Genomic DNA, 27,750 nt, shown 5'->3' with positions numbered 1-27,750 from the left:
GAACTTTAAGATGCAAATTTTTTGAAGATAGCCACACCAGATCCCCGACCACAAACAAGGGGTTAGCAGAACGTCTTCTATCTGCCTGAGTCTTTTGTATGCTCTGGGACTCCTCTAGGTTCTTCTGAACCTGGGCCCAGACTGTGCACAGTTCCCGATGAACTACATCTACCTCAGGATTGTTGGAACCACCAGGTGAAATGGAGGAGAACCGTGGATTAAACCCAAAATTACAGAAAAAGGGGGAGACCCCTGACGAGTTACTGACCCGGTTATTAAGGGAAAAATCGGCGAGGGGAATGAAGGAGACCAAATCATATTGACAGTCGGAGATAAAACACCTTAAATATTGTTCTAGAGACTGATTAGTCCCCTCAGTTTGGCCATTAGTTTCAGGATGGAAGGCCGAGGAGAAGGACAGATCAATCTCCAACTTTTTACAGAAAGCTCTCCAAAACAATGAAACAAATTGTACCCCTCTGTCAGAAACAATATTGACAGGAACCCCATGGAGACGCAGGATGTGTTTGACAAACAAGGTAGCTAATGTCTTGGCATTGGGTAGTTTCTTGAGGGGCACAAACTGGCACATCTTACTGAAGCAGTCTACTACAACCCAAACCACCGACTTGCCTTGAGATGGAGGCAGATTGGTGATAAAATCCATTGAGATATGGGTCCAAGGTCTCTGGGGAATGGGCAAAGAACATAGTAAGCCCGCTGGTCGGGACCTGGGAATCTTGGACCTAGCACAAATTTCACAAGCGGCGACGTAGGCCTTAACGTCTTTAGGCAACCCAGGCCACCAATAGTTTCTAGCAATGAGGTGCTTGGTACCCAGGATGCCTGGGTGGCCAGATAGTGCAGAGTCATGATTTTCCCTGAGTACCCTTAGCCGGAATTGCAGGGGAACAAACAGCTTGTTCTCAGGAAGGTTCCCGGGAGCTGAACCTTGATGAGCCGCAATTTCGGAGACTAAGTCAGAATCAACAGAGGATATGATTATACCTGGGGGCAAAACACAAGCAGGATCTTCCTCCAAAGGAGGGCTGGCCATGAAGCTACGCGACAGTGCATCAGCTTTAATATTTTTAGACCCAGCCCTATAGGTGACCACAAAGTTGAATCTAGTAAAAAACAACGCCCATCGAGCTTGTCTCGGGTTTAGCCTCCCGGTAGATTCTAGGAAAACCAGATTCTTGTGGTCGGTAAGGACAGTTACCTGGTGCCTAGCCCCCTCCAAGAAGTGGCGCCACTCTTCAAATGCCCATTTAATGGCTAAGAGTTCGCGGTTCCCCACGTCATAGTTACTCTCAGTGGGCGAGAACTTCCTGGAGAAGTAGGCACAGGGACGGAGATGGGACAGAGCCAGGAAACCAGACAGAATCACAGGCAAAGGAAGAGCAGGAAATGAAGGTATAAATAGACCGAGGGCGGGAGCTAGCTCCGTCTGGCCAGGCTGTGATAGGTTCTCCCACTCCTCAGCCTACCAGCCTGAGTGGTAGCAGATCGAGTCACCCTATCAAACCTAGGAGCAGAGGCAGACTGATTAACCACGGGCGTCGACACAGAAGCTGTGTCTGGCAGATCCTTTACAAGCGCCTTATCTAGCAAAAAAATCTCCTTACATCAGCATGTATTCAGACGTGTTTGACAAATCAGCATATAAAATCCCTATATAAAATCCCCTCAACATGGATGTCTATTGGAGATCTGGTAATATCCCAAACTATGTTCCCCTTGGATTGCCCTACGCTACCTAAAGCAGCGTTTGATTAAACATATGACTCCATCCTGAGGGACGGCTCGGTCCCTACCTACCAGGAGTTGAAGAATTCCCCAGGTTTTGCCTCTATTAACTTCCTCACCTATCTTCACCTTAAATAGTGCTACCTAGACGTGCTTAAGCAAGATTCCTGTGGAAGCTTGGAGACGTAGCTGGAGACACTTTTACTCCTGGGCAGACCACCTAAGAATATAATCTCTCTTCTATACACTAACCGTATAAAAATATATAACGCTGATGCTCTCACCTTCGTTAAATCCTAGGAGAAAGAATTAAATTTGACTTTCACGGATAAAGAGATAGGGGAGATTTACAGAAACTCTCTAGGCATTTCTAGATGTATTAAACGTCAAGGATTCTTCATATAAACTCACTACCAGTTTGTACAAAACCACCTGGGTCGTGATCAGGATTTACCCTGGAACCTCGCCACTATGCTGGAAATGCCACATGGCAATGGGTACATACCTTCATATATGGTGGGAATGTGGGAAAAATAGCTCCATACTGGGTCTCTATATAAACCCTGCTGAATACTATAATCCAATCTTAGATCACCATAGACCCCTGCCTAATATTCCTGAACATACAGTCGCCCTCAACCGGGGTCAAACCTGATGTACTTTGGACACATTTATTTGGTGTGGCTAGGGCACTTATACCGCTATACTGGAAAACCGAAACAGCCCCCCCCCCCAATAGGGCTTAGGCTCCGGAAAGGGGTTCAACTAGCTAGAATGGAGGAAATATTCTATATAGAGTTACATAAATATGTCAAATTCCAAACAATTTGGAAACCCCGGTTAACTTTTTCTAAAGACAAAAATTATAGCCACTTCTAGGTGGATAACACTGTACAATAGATATGTGGACCCTTTGCTTACCTGTGCACTCCTATCCCCTCAAGACATATGTTTGACGTCTCTTTAGATTGCTGACATGACCCAGATTCTTCACCCTACGTATTCTACCCCCTGTCCCCTGTCCCCTCCCTTTCCCCCTTTCCTTTTGATTTCTCAGTAACAATAAGTACTGAAAACGTTCTACTGTCCTTTTGACCCATTGTTCTGTTATATATAGAGACTGCTGATTGATTATATGTTTGTATTTAATGCCTCTAAAGTCTAATATTCTCAGAAAACTGTGTATCTTATATTTACCTTATGTAGAAAAATGATTTGATGACTGTATATTGATTTTTTGTGGTGCATATAAAATCAATAAAAATTTATTGTATAAAAAAAGAGGTTGTTCAGTCCCAAAAAATTGATGGCCCATCATGAGGGTAGGCCATCAATAACTGATCGGTCGGGGTCCGACTCCCAGCATACCTGCCAATCATCTGCTTTGTAGCGGCCGCAGTGCTCGTACAATTGCTGCTTTCCATTTATTTCCTTTACTGCTGACACTGTGAATCGCTGACAAACTTGTCAATGGGAGAAGGATGTAATACTGTGAACCGATGCTACAAGTGTTTTGGCGATTCACAGTGTGAGCAGTAAACGAAATGAAGAGGGAGCAGCACTCGTACGAGCGCTGCAGCCCCTTTAAAACAGCTGAACGGCGACGGTGCCTGGATTCGGATCCCGACTGATCAGATATTGATGGCCTATCCTGAGGATAGGTCATAATTTTTTTGAGAATAGACAACACCTTTTAGTCCTGTAGAAATAATTTATCGACTTCTTTAAAGAATGCAATAAATCTAAATTTATTTAATAACTGGCATTATGCTTTGTTGGTAATTCCAAGGTTGTGAGATTCCCTTCTAATAGTAATATTACACAACCCTACTTGGTATAAAATTACATAATCTGATTTATGTTTTTTCCTCTTATCTTATTATGAATCCTCTGTTTTCACCTGAGCAGGAAGCTTAAATAAGATGTGAAATTTTTTTGTTACTTGGCAGGTAGCAAGTGATGGGGAAATACAAGTTCTAAGTGAAGAGAGCCGCATTCTGTTTTATGACATACTTTGTAGTCTCGTTAATCCAGAACGTTTGGACACACGTGGGTATAGCCCATTGATAGAAGTTGCTGAAGTTTATGCCTTTTCCCTTCTTACTGGAGTCACCTGTGGATCCCCAGGCATGAGGTAAGTATTACATAATGAATATTTGAGAAAAAATTATTGGGGATTGTAAAAATCCATTCTCATGCTGCAATAACAAACCCATTCAAATGAATGGGATGTTCCCTCAGAAATAAAGCAAAAAGCAGCAAGCACTGTGTAATGAAGATTAACATATAAGATCGCAACCACGCAGTCGTACTAACTATCCAACAAATTGAAAAAACAGCAGCACTCCAAAGTAGATAAAAGTGTTCTTTTATTAACCCATTGTTGCAACATTTTAAATTCAACTGGAGTCGGTGGAGGCTTGAAATAGACCGTTGCAACAATGGAGTGCTGTTATTTAATTCTTCAGATGTATTGGAGTGATTTTCAGTCATAGACATTTCTGTGACCCATTTGCTGCATGTGATTATAACCTCAATGATTTGGGCTGTGCAGCCATACTCCCGTCTCCATCAGGGACTCCGATGAGCGTAAGGGTATGTTCACACAGCTTATTTTCAGCTGTTTTTCGGGCCGTAAACACCCCAAAAATTGTCTAAAAATACGGGGGCTGAACGCCTCCAAACATCTGCCCGTTGATTTCAATAGCAAAAACGGCGTTTCGTTCCCATGCGGCTGTTTTTTACGGGGCCAATTGTAAAAAAACAGCCCCGTAACAAAGAAGTGCATGTCACTTTTTGTGCCATTATTGGAGCTGTTTTTCATTGTGTCAATAAAAAAACAGCTCCAAAAACGGCCATAAAAAAACCATCAAAAAACGCTTGATGCATAAAAAATGGCTGAAAATCAGAGGCTATTTTCCCTTGAAAACAGCTTTGTAATTTACGGCCGTTTTTCGTTTGCCATGTGAGCATACCCTAAGGCTAGATTCACATGAACGTGTCCCTTTTGCATGTGTAAAAAACGCAGCGTTTTTCTTGTGTTGCAAATCAATGCAGCATCAGTGTGCGCGTTTGCGTTTTTAAAGCACGTATGTCAACCGTATGTCATGCGTTTTTTTAAGTCTGCAAAAAAAACTGAAAGTGTTTTGTTTTTTTCCTCTTCATTTCTTTCATTTCTTTCTATAGCCCCATTGAATTACATAGGTCCATGTGACGGCTGTTGTTAGATCACTATTATGTGTGATCTGCATACAGAGGAATGCTGGGACGACCAAGATCATGTCAACTCAACATGGGTCAAAAAATTATGTAAAAAATATATAAATACACCCCTATAATATATTAATATATTAAAAAGAAAAAGGCAAACCCCTCCCCACAAACACACTGAATCTTCTATGACATGGAGCATTGTACATGGGCGTCATGCAATTAACGGTCACAAATTTTTGGCTCATCAGCCCTGCCCTTATCTGATGGTAGAATGTGTCCTTCTTTACATTTCCTTTTATTGCACATATCCTGAGATGTGTGGTGCGAGATGACCAGCTCTGAAAAAAACAACATAATTTTGTGACGATGTGTGACCACCCAGTGGTTGTGATGTGGGTTACAGCCTGTCAAGGGTTTTGCTAGCCTGTTGCAATATTGTATTGAAATGTTTTAATGAAACGGGAGTCCTTAACCAAATTCCGGTAAGGGTGGACACATCTTTAAACTGTAAAGATAAATTTCTGTGCACAGGTACTCTGTATTCATTTACAGATCCAATATACCAGCCAACAGTGGGGTACAAGCTAGATATAATATGGGGACCTTTGTTCTCTGGTATTATAGGGTAAAGTACATATATTTGGTATAGTTAGACATAGGAGTAAGAGGATTATGTTTTTCTATAAACTCTTTTTGGTGAAAGTAACTATATTGAATTATAAACTGAAAAAAAGGACAATTGAAATGTTCCCTATTTCTGCCCATATTTCCCTATATAAATCTAAAAAAATAAAGAATAGAATTGTGTATATGGATGGATAGATAGATATAATTATATATATACACACACACACACACATATATATACATATATATATATATATATATATATATATATATATATACTGGTTGCATTTTTGGTAAAATATTAAAGGTGTATTAATGTACATCTTTGGGATCTTTTTTTTTCCTTTTAATAAATAGATCAGTCAGTATGATTAGTGTAAATTCTTAATTTCATTTTACTTTTTTAGATACAGCTGCTCTGTATTCTCTATACAGAACAGCTGTATTGTTCGCTTTTCACTGAATACGTCAGTCCCGCGAACCTGACGGGTTCAGTGTCGGCGACGCAGGATCCACCTGTAATCGATCACATCTAAGTTATGAACTTAGATGTGATCGATAGCAGTTCAAGACCCGCTGTCATTGAACCTATCTGTCCGTCAGACTGACAGATTCAGTGTGAAGTGAAAGATACAGCTGCTCGGTATAGAGAATAAAGAACAGCTGTATCTCCAAAAGTAAAACTATTTTTTTAATAAAAACTACACTAATCATAGTGACTGATCTATTTATTAAAAGAAAAAGGCCCTCAAAGGTGTACATAGCCTTTAAAGCTTTACCTGTGCAGCAGAAAAAAGGCATAGAAAAAATATTTGGCCAAAGTATAAAATATAAAATTACAAAAAGAAATCCAGCTTTAGAATGTGTCCAAAAGAGTGAAATGTTGCTGTAGACTTGTTCACATTCCATTTTTTTTTATAGGCTACAAAATATACTTTTTAATTATCATACTTTACCGTAACTGCTTCATTACATATAGTATCTATTTCAACCTGAGTCTTCATCATGTATAATCCTGTATTTCTCTTTACTCTGAGTGGGATATGAGGAACAGTACGCATAGACATGACATGAGGGACACTATAACAATACCTTTCATATGACTCGTTTTTACTGCAGGTGCTACCCACTGTGTCATTATAAAATTATCTCTATCTTGTAAAGTTCCGTCATCCTACCTCTGCCGATAAATTATATCTGATTAACCAACACATATGCGCCTATACAGTTAACACAGGCTATCTGAACTATCGTCTACGTGTGTTACATTGACCATATTTATGTAAATGTTTGCACTTTATATGATTTCTGTTGAAGCGTTAGAAACGTTTATAGTGGTCTCCCATAGTTTCCTTAAAGAGGCTCTGTCACCAGATTTTGCAACCCCTATCTCCTATTGCAGCAGATCGGCGCTGCAATGGAGATAAGAGTAACGTTTTTTTTTTTTTTTTTAAACGAGCATTTTTGGCCAGGGCATTTTTGGCCAGCTACTTACCTGCAAACGCTGATGCTGCTGCAGAATCAACTGTAGCCTCTGGTGCCGATGTGTCCTCGCTCGTCCGACACGATGCAGGACCTGGGGCAGGAAGTGAGTGACGTCACAGCGTGATCTCTCGAGAACACGCTGTGTCTGCACTGCCAGAAGCTGGGCGTTGTGAAGAGAAGTGGATGATATTTCTATACACAACGCCCAGCTAGTAAAAGAAGTAAAAACGCCCCGATGTAACGAACACAATACACGCCCAGTTGTACTTTTACTTTAAACACGCCCAGTTGTACTTTAGAAAGCCTCATTTACATAAATATAAAAACGGTCATAACTTGACCAAAAATGCTCGTTTTAAAAAAAACAAAAAACGTTACTCTTATCTCCATTGCAGCGCCGATCTGCTGCGATAGGAGATAGGGGTTGCAAAATCTGGTGACAGAGCCTCTTTAAGTCTGCATTTTCTGACTGCGTTCCCAAAGGTTTAGTAAAGAATGATCGCACTATGTTGATAGGATGTTTCAACAAATGCAAATATGTATGTCTGTCATCTTCCCTGCATTGTTTTAAAATACAGATAGTATCATGATGATTTTCACATCCAGACAGTTTTTTCTGCTATTAGCTAAATATTACTGAATGTATAAAGGATATTTTTAAAACCTGTTATTTATTTGGTATCTATTTTATGATCTGTAAACTACGTAGATTCATGCACATGAAACATATCAACTCGAGGGTTGTTTTTTTTTAAATATTCTGTAGCAATCTGATAGAAAGAATGTTGTGGTATGCTCCATCACATGACGGAGCCTTTCTTAGTAGATACGGCACCTGACAGAGTATTGTATGGCGGTACGACACTATAGTATAAAGCTGTAGGGATTATGTATGTTGCCATACAGCCTACGTGTGATGTAAATGGGCACACAATATATTGATGCTGTATAAATCACAGTTAAATATAAGTACATAATAATTTAAAAAAAATTAAGTCCTCATCCCTTTTTGTATTACAGTCTCTTCACTATTTTTTTTGTTCCAGAAATCTAAAGCCAGCCACAGACATAAGATTTAAAATTAAGAGATGCACCACCGACAGTAGGCCCGACTGTACTATTGGCCGATAGCATTACTAGCAATCTCGACTAAGATTGTGAAATGCAGTAGGAAGAGTAAAAAAAAAAATTAAGAAAAGTTTATCAACCCCTTGAGGTCTAAGACATTTTTTGCTTTTTGATTTTCGATTTTTCCTCCCCGCATTCCAAGAGCCACAACTTTTTTATTTTTCCATCGACATAGCCATATGACAGCTTGTCTTTTGTTAAATAAGTTATATTTTTTAATGGCACCATTTAATTTATCATATAATATTTTGATAAACTGAAAAATATTATTTAACGGAGTAGAATTGAGAAAAAATAGGGAAAACTGCTCCTGATTTTCAGCCGTTTTTAAACAACTAGCGTTTTTTACAGCCGTTTTTGGTGCTGTTTTTCTATTGAGTCAATGAAAAACGGCTCCAAAAACGGCTCAAGAAGTGACATGCCCTTCTTTTTACGGGGAGTATTTTTACGCGCCGTTATTTTAAAATGAGGTGTTTTTTGTTAAGCATGTGAACATAGCCTTAGTGGTACCTATTTTGGGGTACATATGAATTTTTGATCACTTTTTATCTTTAATATTTTTCTCTTTTTGTACATAATTCAAAACTTTACTAAACTTATCTCTACATTTTATTTTAGACCTACTCGGGGACTTGAGCATGCATTCATTGCTGGTACAATAAACCGCAATACTTAGGTATTGCAGTGAATTGTACATTTAATGGTCTCCCATTTATCCCTGAGCCCCTGGCTGCCATGACAATGCATCACCACCGCGCTTCATCGGGGGGCAATTGGATGACATAGCGGCACCCTCTGTCTTACAGCTTAGATGCAGCGGTCACTATTGACTGCGGCATCTAAATGGTTAAACGTCTGGGATCCGAGTTATCTCTGATTTCGGCCATTAGAGCGAGTTGTCAGCTGTATTATACAGTTGACACTTGCAGCATATGTAGAGGGCTCAGCCAGCCATGCTCCCCCCTCCCACGATGACGTCCCGGTACATCATAATGCGGGAAGGGGTTAATGTTTGATTAGTCACGACTGGCTCATTGTATCATAAGCTTCAGGATGTAGCTGAAGACCAGCCAAAGAAACCCAACATTACAGATGAAAAAAATGTATGGGCTAGAATTTTATTTACGACAGATGACAGCTCTTTTGTACAGCTAGAGACCTAGATAAGGCAGGATGGCAACTCTATTCACACAGATAAGGTTCTGTATGCATCTCACCACCACTCCCTGGTCTCGAGGAGGGGTCTGTACCCCATCACTTCCAGGAGACTGCAATAATCTATGACATTTTTCTAACAATTCATGTCCAATAAATTTTGTTGTCATAAAGCGCACACACCCTGTAGCACTGCATCTCCAATGTGTATTAAACAATAAAAAGTAAATATCTGCAACATAAAAAAAAAAAATAACAAACATATTATTTCTATTCTACAGACTTAAATTTCATTATTTAAACTAGAGTAAAACATTGATACATCCCCGTTAAAGGGGTTGTCCCTCTAAAACTATTATGAATAAATAAAATTCCCCTTATAAAAATAAATCATGTGCATTCTATAATTTACATTGGTGTCAGTGGTAGCGCCCCCTATCATTTCTGGTGGGTCTACAATCATTGTCCACCTACTGCAGCTGCTAGCGGTGGACACGCATGTTCAGCTGTTTGATGCCTCCCACCTGGCTCACTGAGCTGCCAACTGATCTTTCTGTGAAGCGGTCAGTGTCTTCTTCTATTGATCTTCTGCATTTGTCAGCAGAGCATCAGATCATGCGCGGTGCAGCTCTTTTCTCCTACACTGACAACAAGAGAAGAGCTGTTACAATAGATTGTGCTAAATCCGCATGACATTTTCCAAAATAAACGTGGAATTGAAAACTATATACAATATGTTACCCTTTGCCCACCTAAGCAATCAACAATTTTATTGTGCAAATAATATTTTTTTCTGATTTTCACTTTCTGCATTTTATTAATATATGTAATGAGAATGAAATTGTATTACACATCAATTCCTAAAAATATATATATATATATATATTGTGACAGACCATGTGGAGAGGTTGTGGTTGGGGTCTATATTTCCTCAAGATTTCTGTCTTCTGCTATCTGAAAACAGCTAGGGAGTAAATTCCGCAGAGAATGTGGTTCTCCCTCTGCAATAGGCTTAATCTAAAACCTGGAAAAGGGCCTGGTTGTTGGAGTGGGGAAAGCTGGGTGGGTCCCCACTCCATCCACACAGTCCTGGTCTTGGGCTGTCTAGCTATTAATCAGGATTCAGGTGTGATAGCCCTTTAAAAAGGCTGCAGTTCAGTCACACTCTCTCTCTCAGCCTGTGGAGAGGAGCTTGTGAGAGCAAAACAGACTGCATTCATAACAGGTTGTATGGTCTGCATGGTTTGTGGTGCCAGACATTAGGCCTGTTAGTTAGGATACCTGACTGTATAGTTAGTGCCGGACAGGCATAGAGTTTTCTTTTTTGTTTGTTTTCTTTTTGATTCATGTACTACCTGTAAATAAAACTGGCTGAGGCCAGTAGTACCGCATCATTGCTGTGTGGACTGAAATTTACTGGCGTGTTTGATACCGAGTGCCCGTCTACCCCAGGAGACGACTGTCCCACTACCTAATCCCTTACAAAATAAATATATATATATATATATCAGTGGTCCCTCAACCTAAAACCATTGTATGTTGAAGCCTGGTAATTGGTCCGGAAGCCCCCAAAATGTCCACCCGAAACGATAAAAAAGGAGGGTTGAAGACAAATAAGAACAAAAATACAAATAAAGCATATATTGTAATTACAGTGGTCCCTCAAGTTACAATATTAATAGGTTCCGGGGCGATGATTCTAAGTTCAAAATATTGTAACTTGAGACCATAACGCTATGGAAAACTAGGAATTGGTTCCAAAGCCCCCAAATTGTCAACCGCAGATAAGAAAAAAAGATGATTTAGCAGATAACTAATACAGATAAAGCAAGTTCTCACATATCAAAGTCACAAATACTGTAGCTGCTGGAAGCTGTAAATCACTTTCTACGATGAGGACATTAGCTTCTTCAGGAGCCTGTACAGTACACAGTGTACCAGAAATATAACATAGAGTTGCCCTCACATGGAGTTGCCATCACCTGGTGTGCAAAGGAGCAACTCATCCGGACGCAGGTAAAGAGCAGTACAGGACATGTAGTACTGTACTGTAGAGAGGCGCTACCAGACAGCCAATCAGGGCATGCACTGCATTACAGCAGGTGATTTACCAGTAAAATGCCCATGTTGATTGGCTGGATCTTCTAGCCAATCACATGCGCCCGTAATCCAGACATTTTGTGGCATTGTATGTCGAATGTGGTTTCAAGTTACAATGGCCCAGGAAAGACCATTATATGTTTAAAATATTGTAACCTGAGGCCATTGTAACTTGAGGTACCACTGTATATGTACACAATGCATTCGGAAAGTCTTAAAAAATCTTTACTAATTTATTGAAAAGGAAAAACTAAAATCTTGCATTGACATAAGTATTCAGACCCTTTACTCAGTACTTAGTTGAAGCACCTTTGACAGCGATAACAGACTCCAGTATTCTTGGGTATTGTTACGGCTGTGGCGTATGTGGACCCACTAGGCTGCTCCACCGTAGCGGAGTAGCAGCCGGCCAAACTACAGTCAATAATAGTCTCTAGGGCAAGAGTATCTGGAAAGATGATTTGGTAGACACACGGAGTAGCAGACACACGGAGTAGCAGACACACGGAGTAGCAGACACACGGAGTAGCAGACACACGGCACAGATGACACTTGGCATGGCAGGTGACACTTGGCATGGCAGATGACACTTGGCGTGGCTGATGACACGTGGCACAGAGGATGAACTCGACTCCAACACTAGAATTCGCTCGGGAACAAACACAATTACGGGATACAGGATACGGGATGCATGAACACAGTACACAGGATACAACTAAGGGACAGTTTGAATTAACGAACATGGGTAGACTCTTTCAGGTTGGATGGCGACCATGGGTGGACAGCAGTTTTCAGGTCTGTCCAGAAATGTTCGATTTCAGGGCTCTAGCTGGGCCACTCAAGGACATTCACAGGGTTGTCACTAAGCCACTCCTGTGTTATCTTGGCTGTGTGCTTAGGGTCATTGTCTTGTTGGGAGGTGTACATTCGGCCCAGAGCACTCTATATCAGGTTTTCATGAAGAATATCTCTGTACTTTGCTCCATTCATCTTTCACTCAACCCTGATCAGTCTCCCCGTCCCAGACGCTAAAAAACACCCCCACAGCATGATGCTGCCACCACCATTCTTCACTGTAGGGATGGTATTGGGCAGGTGATGAGCAGTGCCTGGTTTCCTCCAGACATGACACTTAGAATTAAGGCCAAAAAGTTCAATCTTGGTTTCATCAGACCACAGAACCTTGTTGCTCACAGTCTGAGAGTCCTTTAGGTGCTTTTTTTGCTACCTTCAGGTGGGCTTTCATCTGCCTTTTTCGCAGGAGAGGCTTCTTTCTGGCCACTCTGCCATAAAGCCCAGATTGCTGGAGTGCTGCAGTGATGGTTGACCTTCTGGAAGTTTCACCCATCTACACACAGGATCTTTGAAGTTCAGCCAGAGTGACCATTTGATTCTCGGTCACCTCTCTTACCAAGGCCCTTCTCACGCGATTACTTTGTTTGAATGGATGACCAGCTCTAGGAAGAGTCCTGGTTGCTCCAAATTTCTTCCATTTAAGAATTATGGAGGCCACTGTGCTCTTGGGAACTTTCAGTGCAGCAAAAAATGTTTTGTACCCTTCTGCAGATCTGTTCCTCCACACAATCCTGTCCCTACAGGCAGTTATTTCCTCCTCATGGCTTGGTTTTTGCTCTGATGTGCATTGTCAGCTGTGTGACCTTATATGGACAGGGGTGTGTCTTTCCAAATCATGTCCAATCAAATAAATTTACCACAGGTGGACTTCAATCAAGGTGTAGAAACATTTCAAAGATGATCTAGAGCAGGGATGAGCAACGTTTGGCACTCCAGCTGTTGTGAAACTACAACTTCCAGCATGCCGTGACAGCTAACGGCTTAATCATTCCAGTGAAAGGCTGTCAGGGCATTCTGGTAATTGTAGTTTAACCCCTTGATGGCCAGACTATTTTAAACCTTAATGACCAAGCTATTTTTTACGTTTTTCCATCGTCACATTCCAAGAGCTATAACTTTTTTATTTTTGCATCGACATAGGTGTGTAAGGTCTTGTTTTTTTGCGGGACAAGTTGTATTTTTTAATAGCACCATTTTGGGGTACATATTATTTATTGATGAACTTTTATTAACTTTTTTTTTTGGGGGAATATAAAAAAAACAGACATTTTGCCACTCTGTTTTGCGTCCTAAATCTACGTTTACCATGTGGTATAAGTAACACAATAACTTTATTCAGCGGGTTGTTACGATTGCAACGATACCAAATTTGTATAGATTTTGTATGTTTTACTACTTTTACGCAGTAAAAACACTTTTTTTTTTCACAATTATTTGTTTTTGTGTCTCCATATTTAAAGAGCAATAACTTTTTTATTTTTCCGACAATGCAGTTGTATGAGTATTTTGTTTTTGCGGGACGACTTTGTTTAGTATTTATTCGTACCATTTTGAAGTAGATGCGACTTTTTTATCGCTTTTATCACATTTTTTTTAAGGCAGGATTCACAGAAAACAGCAATCTTTCCATTGTTTTTTATATTAATTTTGACGCCGTTCACCGTGCGGGTGAAATTATGCAATAGCTTTATAGATGGGGTCGTTACGAACATGGCGATACCAAATATGTGTAACTTTTTTTAACTTTATTTTGTTTTTTTAATAGTAAAGCATTTTGTAAGGGGAAAAAGTATTTTTTTCAAATTTTTTTTAAATTCATTTTATTAAACTTTTTTTTTAACTTTTTTACTAGTCCTACTAGGGGACTTTAATATGCGATCCTCCAATCACTTTTATAATACACTGCAATACCTCTGGCATGCAGGCATTCACTACAGGCAGACCTGGGGGCCTTTATTAGGCCCCCGGCTGCCATCGGAAACACAGACACTCGGAGATCTTATCGCCGGGTGCCGGTGGGATGAGAGGGAGCTCCCTCCCTCTCTCCATAACAACTGAGATGTGGCGCTCACTATTAAGCGCCGCATCTGAGGGTTTAAACGGGTGAGATCGATACTTATATAGATCTCACCCGTTTGAGCAGGGATGCCCCCAGCCCTCAGCTACCTCTGAGAGCAGGGAGATTTAACGGCTCCCTGCTCTGTTTATTCATTCTGATGCAGCACCGTATAAAATAGAATAGAATAAAGCCCATTAGTGGCCGCCGTGAAAAGGCGTATTGGCGGTCACAAACGGGTTAACAACACAACAGCTGGAGTGACGAATGTTGCTGACCCATGATCTAGAGAAATGGGAGGCCCCCAGAGCTAAATTTCAAGTGTCATAGCAAAGGGTCTGTATACTTAGTCCTCGTTCACACCGAGTTTTTTGCAGGAGGAAAATTCTGGCAGATTTTGTCCCTCCTGCATGTCGTTTGCCGCGTTTTTCGCTCGCGCCCATTGAGTGCTACGGGCAAAAAACTCTGTGAAATACGCTCTCTCTACCTCCCATTGATGTCAATGTGAGGTCAGAGGCATAAATGCGCGAAGATAGGAAATGATAAGATAGGGCATGTCCCGACTCCCATTGAAATCAATGGGAGGCGTTTTCGGACGGTTTCTGACGAGTTTTGCGGAGTGGTTTCCGCTCCAAAAAGCTCATTAAAATACTCTGTGTGAACAGGGCCTTATGTCCATGCAAAATCTGAGCTTTTTATTTTTTGTAAATTTGCAAAAATGCCTAAAATTTTGTATTCACTTTGTCAGTATGGGGTATTTAGTGCAGAATGATGGGGAAAATGTGAATTTATTTTAGCACAAGGCCTCAACATAACTTTCAGAATGCACTGTATATATGTGTGTGTGTGTGTGTGTGTGTGTGTGTGTATATATATATATATATATATATATATATATATTTATTGTGAAAGAGAGAGACATATATATCTAATTTTTTTGCAACCATTTAGGTATGATCGCTGATGGCTATTATTAAACATACTAATACATTAAGAGAAAATACGCAGAAAAAATTCACAATGATTTTTTATTATTATATGCGCAATGAAATTAAAGACTGCATTGGTGGGGACAGTGGGGAAAGAAAATTAGGGGTACACTCGTTTTCTTGGCAGGCTATGGAGGACGACAGCACAGCTATGCACTGGGAAACGGGGGGGGGGGGGGAGCAAGCTACAGGGAGCCCGACTCAATGAACTGCTCTTTTAAAATGTTTAGAATTTTTGATGTTACATCAAAGGTCGTAATACAAACATATTTTGTTTCAACAGAGGGAAGACCCAATTTGACACATGTCCCTATATTTCTATAAGTGCCTATAATTGGTACCCACAGCAAATCAATGGACACCAGTTTGATGGGAAGAATGGTGATTCTATCCAGCTCCCTGAGAGAGTTTTGGCTGTATTTCCCTTGAATACAACCTCAGATGAAGGCTGTAGATTGTTGCAGTTTATTGAATATAGCAGCCAGCAGTGGTTTCTTACAGGAGGACAAGAAAGTGCATTAAATAACAAGGTAGTTTTAGCACTTCTGAGAGCAGTATGCCGTCCCTTCCCTGTGATGTGGTCGATGGTAGTAGCCTGTGATGCTTTGCCGGTTTATTTTTACACCCGTGCCGGATTCATTGCATTCTTCCTGGAATTATGATACAATTAACTGCACCGTTCCAGAAGAGCAATTGGTTACAAGCTTTATTTATAGCTATGCACTTAGCCACTGAAATGTTTGTTAAATACATGAGTTCACCGTGCTGGATATATACAAAAATGATATGTCTAATTATATTATAAGAGATGCGTGTCCATTAGATTCTTCTTCTTTATAGCTCTAGCTATTCTGAAAGAGGCATGGGATGGGAAGAAGGATTTTTTAAAAAAAATTAAAAACTGTTTTTTTTAATATCTAACTTCTGTGCTGAGATATGTGTTCATGAAATGTACAGGTCATCAGCTTGAAGCTTCACTACTAAGAGATACCTGTGATCCCATGACTCTGATTTCTGTCAAGTGCAGAATTTGTGTGGATCCAAAACACCATCTTTATCACTATCTACATCTAGATCCATAGCTACACCTTAACTGGATTGAATATTGTCAGTTGTGCATACATGGGTGATATCACTGGTGATTTGGATCCACGCACTGGGTAATATTTAGTAGAGCTAATGCAAAGAAAAAGTGGAGTTGTTTTTCTTATTTTTCACAGTTCCAATAAATAAAATGAGAGCTGGAATCTGATCGTTTGCTATAGTCAAGTTTGTATCTGCACTATTTTGAAAAATGTCTGGATGACAAGAAATCATAAGGGTCAGTTCATACGTAATTTTTTGACATGTTTTTTTGCATCGGAAACCGCGTCGAAAAACGCGCCAAAAAACGGCCGAAAATGCCTCCCATTGATTTCAATGGGAGGTGGAGGCGTTTTTTTCCGGCGAGCGGAAAGACCGTCTCGCAGGAAAAAGAAGCGACATGCCCTATCTTCGGGCGTTTACGTCTCTGACCTGGCAGAGAAAGCGTATTTCGTTGCTTTTTTGCCTACGACGCAAAAAATGCGGCAAACAGTGTGCAGACAGATCAAAATCTGCCTCAAAATTCCAGATGGAATTTTGAGGCAGGATTTTCTGCCTGCAAAAAACTGTGTGAACATAGCGTAAGGGTATGTTCACACGTAGTCAACAAAAACGTCTGAAAATCCAGAGCTGTTTTCAAGGGAAAACAGACCCTGCTTTTCAGACGTTTTTTTACTAACTCGCATTTTTCGCTGCGTTTTTCGCGCCGTTTTCGCGGCGTTTTTTACGTCCGTTTTTTGAGCTGTTTTCATTGGAGTCTATGAGAAAACAGCTCCAAAAACGTCCAAAGAAGTGTCCTGCACTTCTTTTGATGAGGCTGTATTTTTACGCGTCGTCGTTTGACAGCTGTCAAACGACGACGCGTAAATAACAGGTCGTCTGCACAGTACGTCGGCAAACCCATTCAAATGAATGGGCAGATGTTTGCCGACGTATTGGAGCCGTATTTTCAGACGTAAAACGAGGCATAATACGCCTCGTATACGTCTGAAATTTGGCCGTGTGAACATACCCTAAGAGGAACCAGAAATCAGTATCTCTTAGTAGTTCAGCCTCAGGTTTTGGGCCTGTAACTTTAAGGCTGGGTTCACACGACCTATTTTCAGGCGTAAACGAGGCGTATTATGCCTCGATTTACGCCTGAAAATACGGCTCCAATACGTCGGCAAACATCTGCCCATTCATTTGAATGGGTTTGCCGATGTACTGTGCCGACGACCTGTCATTTTACGCGTCGCTGTCAAAAGAAGAACAGCTCCAAATTACGGCCATCAAAGACGCCTCGCAAAATGCGAGTACGAGCAATTACGTCTGAAATTCAGGAGCTGTTTTCTCCTGAAAACAGCTCCGTAATTTCAGACGTAATGGTCGTTATCGTGTGCACATACCCTAAGAGATCATAACTCAGCATAGATGGTAGATATTTAAAACATTGTTTTCTCATTTTTAATGTTTATTAAAGTTTATTTTGTCATGTTTTATATTTTGTCATGTTTGGCTAATCCAGTATTGGTTAATGTTTCCAGTTTTCATAATGTTAAAAATATATTTTTGAAATAAAAAGAAAATAAAAGATAATTTTTTTTCTTCTGGTAGGTCATCTCCGTAAAATCACACCTAAAATCTAATATAATTTTTTTATGAATGTTAATATTTTTAAATATCATCAAGCATATTTCTTCGAAACTGTCACATACAGTCACTATTCAACATGGATAGTTCTAGGTTTTAAACGTTTGTTAAAAAAAATATATACACTGTATATTCCTGGCTTGTTAAACATAGTCTATACAGTAGCAGCAAAATATATCATGCCAATGAAGCCCATTGAAAAGGAATTCTCTGTCAACAGTTACTGTAATGTGACATTCCCTAGATATAACAGAATGTGATAAAAGTTTGTTACACTATAAGAAACTGCTGCTACTGAAGAATTAAAAATGTTAAAAAGTTTAGATTTAAACAATTTTCCCCTTGTTCACAATCTCACAATGGGATCATAACATTGGTGGTCACCAGTAGCTCTGAAGGTTTAAGGAGTCAAAATGAACCCAACAAAGCCACTACTTTATACCTTGTGCAGCAACATTCAGTGGCAGCTACCTAATACCCCCCCCCCCCCCCCATGGCAGTAAGTTGGCACAATAATAGCTAATTGGGATTAGTATGACTTGGTAAAGAGTAGGAGATTGAAAGAAAAGGTTTTAGAATGAAGTTTCAAAAAATGGGGAATCCATTAAAATACATTTTCAGTTTCATCAAAATAATTGTTTCATGTTTTTATGTTTTACTGCAGATTCTTTCAGTAAGTTTGAACGTCAACAGCTCTTACCCCTTATCTGACAACAATGAGGTTGTCTATAGAATTAATACAGCAAGTGGTCGTATTATTCCGCGCATGTCACTTTGTCTTCTGTGGAACCAGGCATCAGAAAGGTACCATTTTAGATTAAAGGTCTCATCCTTTATTCTCAGTATAAGCATTATTAAATGTTGTTCATGTTTGATAATGTATCACACACATTCCTATATAAGAACCTTGGAAGACCCTATAGCACAACAATAAGGGTATGCAAGCCTTATGAATATGAGTACTTTGTGCCTCCATTTATAGGTTATGTAAACCTTTGTAGCCTTTTTGTTTTTATTTTAATGCATGTGTTTATAAACCTTTTTCCAATAGACCTTTATCAAAAATGTTTCTTAGAAGCTGCAGCGCAAAAACTATGTATCCGCTATACATAGAAGCTGCATTATGCCACTTTAAGACAAATCTGTCAGTCAGCTGGACTGACGACTTGGCTGACAGCGGCTCCTGTGTTCCTGTAACACACAATACAACCTTAAGGCAACATACACACTCTGTGTCATTTGCTGCATCAAAACCACAGATAAATGCAGGTAATTCCGCAGGTAAAACCTGCACTTAATGGTATGTTTTTTTATGTGATTTAGGTGCGGTTTTTACATTTTGATGCAGAAATAAGTGCGGTTTTATGCTGTGGATTTTGGTGCGTCTTTTTTTTAATAAACTTGTCATATATAATTCTGAGGCGGCAACGCAAGATAAATTGACATGCTGTGGATTTAAAAATACGCACCGCAGGTCAACTTATGTGCGAAAATTTTTTGCGACGTGTAGATGAGATTACTTCAAATCTCATTTACTTTACTGGTGCTGTATTATGCTGAGGATTTGTCGCAGGAAAATATGTGCGGCAAATCCACACATAATATGCATCATGTGCATTTAGCCTTATCCTGATCAAATCGAAATCCAATCTAATTTCTGCACTGAATTTCCGCAGCATGTGTATGAGATTTGTTCAAATCTCATCTACTTTGCTGCCACTGTATTCCACTGCAGACTTTCCGTCCGCAAATCCGGACGGAAAGTTTGCCACAGCTCCGAAAAGTGTTTACATAGCCTTGGGAACCTTTAAACATTAGAGACCAAAAACATTTTCATTTCACAATGTATTATCAGTAAATAATAAAGAACATGGTTACGCTGTCTTATCCTTTCCGTGTATTATATTAATATCCCATTTTGCTGAGACACTGGTATTCCTTACAAGCTGAAGTGAACTAAAATAGTTCCTACCCTGCAGCTATGCAAACTCAGTGACCTGCACTATGGGAATGAGGCCTGTCAACAGAGTCTTCATCCTCTCGTGTCTCTGTCATCAGTCAGTCACCATTTGTGCCGTACAAGAAATGTGTCAAATTTCACCAAGTCCATAGTGCTTAAAGCCTTATTCACACGAGCATATTTCACGTCCGTGTTACGTGCGTTAAAAAACGGACGTCACACGGACCTATGCAATTTAATGGGGCCATTCAGACATTCAGTGTTTTTCACGCAGCGTGTCCCCTGCATGAAACTCATTGCATGCAGAGGCGTAGCTAGGTTCTCCAGCACCCGGGGCAAAGATTCAGTTTGGTGCCCTCCCCAACCTCTTTCTCGACATCTCCTTCCCCCTCGCCATGTTTTGTTTTCTCTACCAATCAATGACGTGTCATTTCTTTTCCACATTTCTCTTTATGTAACTCGAGCATAAAAACATTTATACATTTTACAAGCAATATAGTTCTATACACAACACCAGAACCAAGCTCAGTACATAAATACAGTCCCAGAACCAAGCTCATTACATATATACATCACCAGCACAAATACAGCTCAATTTAGTGCAAGCCCTGCCTTATAGGTATGTACGGCGTAAAACTACAGCTCCCAGCATGGCCCGAACAATGGTAAGGATATGCTGGGAGTTGCTGTTTTACAAAAAAGAAATCATATCATAATCATACCACCCATCATCTTGCTGCAGATCATACAGTGACTACAGTGCTGATTAGAGGCAGAATGAACATTTACATTAAGTGATTCACCGGTGACGTCTCAGATTCTAGTTCTTTTTCTCCATCCGGTCCAGACCTCTATGATGACTTCTCCCGGTCACAGCCCATTTCTGCAGTTTGCCGCTCAGATGTCTTCAGCTTCTCACTTTTCCAACAATTCTACACCTATAAATAAAGATAAAGTTCTCATTATACCACACACTACGCCCCTAAATATAATAGCACTATACACTGCACCTCTAATTATAATAGCACCATACACACTGTGCCCCTTATAGATAGTGTCTGCCATAGAGCCCCCTGTAGATAGTGCCCCCATAGAGCCCCCTGTAGATAGTGCCCCCATATAGCCCACCCCTGTATATAGTGTCCCACAAATAGCCCCCCCTATAGTGCTCTACAGATAGCCCACCCCTGTATATAGCCCCCTGTAGATATAGCCCACCCCTGTATATAGTGCTCCACGTATAGCCCAACCCTGTATATAGCCCCCTGTAGATATAGCCCTCCCCTGTATATAGTGCTCCACATATAGTCCACCCCTGTATATAGTGTTCCACATATAGTCCACCCCTGTATATAGCCCCCCTGTAGATATAGCCCACCCCTGTATATGGTGCTCCATAGATAGCCCACCCCAGTATATAGTCCCCCCTGTAGATAGCCCACCCCCGTAGATAAAGTTCCCCCCCGTAGATAAATCCCCCCCGTAGATAAAGCCCCCCCTGTAGATACAGCCACACACTTTTTTATTACAATAAAAAAAAATATTCAAAATCACCTTAATCCCGCTCCCACGCCGGCTGATAGCCCACCCCTGTATATGGTGCTCCATAGATAGCCCACCCCAGTATATAGCCCCCCCTGTAGATAGCCCACCCCCCGTAGATAAAGCCCCCCCATAGATAAAGCCCCCCCGTAGATAAAGCCCCCCCCCTCCCTGTAGATACAGCCACACACTTTTTTTATTACAATAAAAAAAAATAATATTCAAACTCGCCTTAATCCCGCTCCCACGCCGGCCGGCAGCAATGGAGACCTGCTCTCTTCTGCGCAGGTCTCCTGGGGGTTGAACGAAGCGTCTATGAAAGGCGCTGATTGGCTGGGCAGGATGACTTTGCCTGTCATTCAGCGCCTTTCAGCGACGGAAGCTTCACTGGTACAAAAGGTACCAGTCGCTTCACTGGTACAAAAGCGCTGAATAGCCGGGCACGGTACGTACCCGGCCATTCATTGCTTCTAATTGTACTAGTGTCCTATAGACACAGGTACAATTATAGTGCAGGAGGAGGTGGCGCTGGCGCCCCCCTCTAAGTTGCGCCCAGGGCACATGCACCGCCTGCCCCCCCAGCTACGCCCCTGCTGCATGTCCTATACTTTTTCCGTTTTTCGTGCATCACACACCCATTGAAGTCAATGGGTGCGTGAAAATCACGGACAGCACATGGACGTACATCCGTGTGCTGTTCGTGATTCACACAACAGTTGCTAAAGAAATGATGAGAAAAAGAAAACCACCTCCTTCAGTTTATTTTTCTGACGTAAAAAACGCATGACATACGGATGATATACGTGCGTAAAAGATTATATACGTCGAGCTGCTCACACCAGGAGCTGGCATTACACAGTGAATGCTGGAGCAAGGAGCCGTCAGCTCCTTGCTCCAGCATTAGATTCCACGGTATCTGCATCCTGAGGACGCAGATACAGATGAAACTGTGCAGTCTGTGGCTCTGATCAGTGCAGTCAGTGGCTCTGCGCAGACAGGCGTGACAAAGTCACTACATCACGCCTGTCTGCGCTGATCCGCTCACACCAGGAGCTGGCATTGCACAGTGAATGCAGGAGCAAGGAGCCGTCAGCTCCTTACTCCAGCTATAGATTCCATCCTGAGGATGCAGATACAGATGAAACCAGGACACAACAAAGCTGGGGCCACCCCCCTAGGGCCACACCCCCACTACCCGCTGCTAGCTACGCTACTGGCTTAAGGGTTATTTGTGTAAGGCCTTACTCCTGCTCAATGGTATAGCAGGTAATTTCAAGGAATTTTTTTGTACAGTTCACACATTTGGTTGGATTGGAATGTAAAGACTTTTAAGTGTTTGCATCTGTTTCTGACTTGCTCGATTATATGTGAATGTCTTGCTCGCAAGTAAAGGTTCTGTTTTAAAGCGTTAATAATTGTGTATGTTTTGTTTTGTAGGTGGCTGTCAAATGGTCAGCTCTGCAGAGTAGTGTCAGACACCACACAGTATGTGGAATGTGCGTGTACTCACATGTCCTCCTATGCTGTGTATGCTCATACTGACAAGCTTTCCTCCTACAATGAAGCTTTCTTCTGTGCTGGATTTATATGCATTTCTGGTTAGTGGATATACAGTATATATATTAATACTTATACACTTACATGTTATATTCTTAGTACTTTTTTCACGTAAAATGGGATTAAACCACATCTGTAAGCACTCCTTTTAACCGTAAATGGAATCTTAAGGCTGCATTCAGACGAGCGTTGTAAAATTTGTCTCTGTTTGATGTCAAATCATCAGTTTTTCCACAATTGGGGTATGTGCACACGGTGAGAGGCTTTTACGGCTGAAATGACAGACTGTTTTCAGGAGAAAACAGCTGCCTCGTTTCAGCCGTAATTGCTCCTCCTCGCATTTTGCGAGGCTTCTCTAACAGCCGTAAATTTTGAGCTGTGCTTCATTGAGTTCAATGAAGAACGGCTCAAATTACGTCTGAAAGAAGTGTCCTGCACTTCTTTTGCCGAGGCTGTATTTTTACGCGTCGTCGTTTGACAGCTGTCAAACGACGACGCGTAAATGACAGGTTGTCTGCACAGTACGTCGGCAAACCCATTCAGGTGAATGGGCAGATGTTTGCCGACGTATTGTAGCCCTATTTTCAGACGTAAAACTAGGCATAATACGCCTCGTTTACGTCTGAAAATAGGTCGTGTGAACCCAGCCTTAGACTTCAATCAGGATTGTGTCATAGTGCGTTTAGTGTGTCAGTTTTTAACTTACGTGTAGCATCAGTGATCATCAGTTTTTCACTTCCGTCAAAAAATCCTACCAACCTTTTTTAAGCATCTCCTAGCAACCCATCAGTGAAAAATGGACCGCACTCAGATAGCACCAGTGTGCTCTCCGATTTTTTTCATGGAGCCATTGAATTAAATGGGCAAGTCTAACGCGAAATTTGGACCAAAGTAGTGCTTGCTGCAACTTTCTCTGCATGGGCCAATGGTCTGTGCCTAAAATCGGACCAGTGATTTAACCTATTGAGTTTAATAGGTCACTATTCAGTCAGTCAGCATGTGATCATCGCTTGTCTGAAAATGGCCTAAAAAAGCATTACCTTTGTATTTATATACCTGTGAGAACTTTTAGGAAATTATTCCAAAGAGGAAGGAATTGGTATGGAATGAAAATTTCTATTATTCACCCATCCCAATTTTGCCTCTGAGCAAGGATAAAATGAGGATACTGTGTAAGTTTCTGTTTACACTCCCGACGTATACCTCCTACAAAATCCTCCAACCCATGCCACTTATAGATTCACAGTGGCATACTTCGCCCATAAGCTACCTTTATAAAAAAACAAAACTGTATACTGCGCAGTATACATTTTTTTTTTTTTGCAGGATGCGTGTATTGAATAGTGTAGCCTACTACGCTATTCAATATAGTTTTAAAAAAGTATTTCGAGGACACTCTTGTTGAAAACGTTGTATGGATATATTCGGCCTATTTCCTGGCGTATACGTTGATCGTATACTGCTAATGTAGTGTGAACTTCGCCCAAAAGATGCTGTGTTTCACATTCCCTTGATAATAATAATAATAATAATAATAATCATCATTATAATTTTCAAACCGCCTACATTTGAAGCACCGCTGTAAAATAAGTTACAGGGTACAATGACCATTATAATCAGGTACAAGGTTACAATAGTTAAGAAGGCCCTGCGTGCAAACTTACAATCTACAAGAAATGGGGTTGATACAATAGGAACAAGGGTATTTGTTCCACTATGGAACCAGCTAATATAAGCAAACAAGATTTAATATTTGCACCTCGTTTTTGTCCTACGTTTTCAAAGTACATTTGGAAAGCTCCCTACATACATGCTAAACAATCAGGCTCCATTAACTCAATGGAGACCAAAAGACTGTCCTTTTGGCCTCCGTCGGGCTGGTATACGTGGCACTGCCTTTTTTTTGAGGATGGAATAACATATTATACTAGGCTATTCCATCCCGAGGGATCTCGCAAAAAATTTATACTGTGCAATATACTTTTTTTTTAACATGGGAGCCTATGTGTGACTAATGCCACTGTATAGCATTCATCAGAGGTACACATTAAACCTATACCTCTGGGAGTTTTCCCAGGACCAGGGAAGAGTATCGGGTACTCCTTCAGTCCCAGAGTCCCGGCCAGAGCGCTTTTGACACTCTTGCCGTTCCATTTATAGACAGTAACATCAGGGGCTTCCTCCAGGAGTGAAATCCTCGACCAGAGCGTTGCCAACACTCAGGCCTGGGATTCCAGCAACTTAAAGCTCTTAAAGTGACTGTCCATATATGGAAAGGGATGTCAGGGGCTCCCTTCAAAAGCAAAACCCCAGGTCAGAGCATTGCCAACGCTCTGGCCGGGGATTTCAGCATGTTAAAGTTCCTAATGTCACTGTCCATATTTGGACAGTGGTGACAGGGGCTCCTTCCATGAACGGAATCCCGGGTCAGAGCGTTCCCGATGCTCTGGCTGGAGATTTGGGAATTTTAAAGCTTCTGTCGTCACTGTTCATATATTGACAGTGATGTCAGGGGCACCTCCAGAAGTGTCGGCAACACTCTGGCCAGGGATTTCTGGTTTTTAAAGCTCCTAACGTCAAGGGCTTTCCCAAGATGGGAGTCCCTGGCCCCAGCGATCGAAGATTACTTAGATCGCGGCCGTTTAACCCGTTAAATGCTGCCGTCAATAGTGACCGCGGCATTTAACTTTGTTTACAGAGGGAGTGAGCTCCCTCTGTCACCCATCGGCGGCCCGCAAATGCAATCGCGGGTCTCCGATGGGTTGTCATGGCAGCCGGGGGCTTAATAAAAGCCCCCAGGTCTGCCCTGGACATATGCCTATTAGGACGTGCCGGAGGCACGTCCTAATAGATTGCCCGTCAGGTTTACACTGACAGGCAATAATACTCTGGTATACGAAGATCGCACAGTAGAGTCCCCTAGTGGGACTAATAAAAGAAGTAATCAATGTGAAATAAAGATTATTAACAAAAATTACAGTAAAATAATAAATAAAACCATTTTTTTCCATAAAAAGTGGTTTTATTTAGTAAAAGTGTAAAAAAATAAATAAAAGTACACATATATGGTATCGCCGCGACCATAATGACTCCATTAATAAAGTTAATATGTAATTTAAACCGCAAGGTGAACACCGTAAAAAAAACGCAAAAAACAATGGCAAAATTGCAATTTTTTTCCATTGCCCCCCAAAAAAGTCATAATAAAAATGAATCAATAAGTCCCATGCACCCCAAAACAGTACCAATCAAAACGACGTCTCGTCCCGCAGAAAACAAGCCAAAAAAATCACTACATTGATGGAAAAATAAAAAAGTTACGGCTCTTGGAAAGCAACGATGCAAAAACAAATAATTTTAGTTCAAAAGTGTGTTTATTGTGCAAAAGTCGTAAAACATGAAAAACCTCTACATATGTGGTATCGCCGTAATCGTACCGACCCATAGAATAAAGGTAACGTGTTATTTACGCCGCACAGTGAACGGCGTCAATTTAAAAACGCATAGAACAATGGTGGAATTTCAGTTTTTTTTTATAATCCCCCCAAAAAAAGTTAATAAAAGTTAATAAAAAAATTATATGTACCCTAAAATGGTGCTATTAAAAAGTACAACTAATCCCGCAAAAAACAAGTCCTAATACAGCTATGTAGACGAAAAAATAAAAAAGTTAGAGCTCTTTGAATGCGACTATAGAAAAACGAATAAAATAGCTTGGTCATTAGGGCCTAAAATGGGCTGGTCACTAAGGGGTTAAAAGTATTTTATTTTTCTAGGACGTGTCAAGGCTTAGAACTTTAGCAGCAATTTCAAAAGGCCATTTTTTCAGAGACCGGTTCAGTTCTGAAGTGGCTTTGAGGGCCTTATATATTAGAAAGTCCCTATAAATCACCCCATTTTAAAAACTAGACCCCTCAAAGCATTCAAAACAGCATTCAGAAAGTGTTTTAACTCTTTAGGCGTTTCACAGGAATTGAAGCAAAGTAGAGGGGAAATTTACAATTTTCATTTTTTTTGCCAAAATTCACTGGTAATAAAAAAAAATCTTTAACACAGAAGGTTTTACCAGAAAAACGCAACTTAATATTTATTGCCCAGATTCTGCAGTTTTTAGAAATATCCCACTTGTGGCCACAGTGTGCTACTGGACTGAAACACAGGCTTTTGGGGCCACCTTTTTTAGAATATACACCCCTCAAGAAATTTATCTAGGGGTATAGTGAGCATTTTGACCCCACAGTTTCTTTACTAAACTTATTGGAATTAGTCTGTAAAAATGAAAATCTACTTTTTTCTAAAAAAAAACATAGACATTTTTAATTTTTACAAGGAATAAATGAAAAAAAGCACCCCAACATTTGTAAAGCATCTTCTCCCGATTACGGCAATGCAACATATGTGGTAATAAACTACTGTTTGGACCCACGGCAGGGCTCACTAATGAAGGAGCACCATTTCGATATTGGAGATTTTGCTGGAATAGTTTTCAGTGCCATGTCGTGTTTGCATCTTCTCCCGATTACCCCATATGTGGTAATAAACTGCTGTTTGGACACACGGCGGGGCTTAAAAAGGACGGAGCGCCATTTGACTTTTGGAGCTCGTTTTGCTGGAATGGC

General features: G+C 40.8%; 1 protein-coding gene across 1 annotated transcript in view; it reads left to right on the top strand.

The window, feature by feature from the left end:
- The window catches only part of ADGRV1 (adhesion G protein-coupled receptor V1), a 681,209-nt gene that overhangs the window by 392,972 nt on the left and 260,487 nt on the right, over positions 1-27,750 (top strand). Inside the window, exons 80-83 of the mRNA XM_075837359.1 lie at positions 3,699-3,883; positions 15,641-15,887; positions 18,737-18,876; positions 23,012-23,172. Of these exons, the coding sequence (XP_075693474.1) occupies positions 3,699-3,883; positions 15,641-15,887; positions 18,737-18,876; positions 23,012-23,172 (733 nt within the window). The remainder of the gene's footprint in view (positions 1-3,698; positions 3,884-15,640; positions 15,888-18,736; positions 18,877-23,011; positions 23,173-27,750) is intronic.

Source organism: Rhinoderma darwinii, chromosome 1, assembly GCF_050947455.1.
Source record: "Rhinoderma darwinii isolate aRhiDar2 chromosome 1, aRhiDar2.hap1, whole genome shotgun sequence".
Taxonomy (NCBI): Eukaryota; Metazoa; Chordata; class Amphibia; order Anura; family Rhinodermatidae; genus Rhinoderma; species Rhinoderma darwinii.
This window is presented reverse-complemented; position numbering and strand designations above follow the sequence as displayed.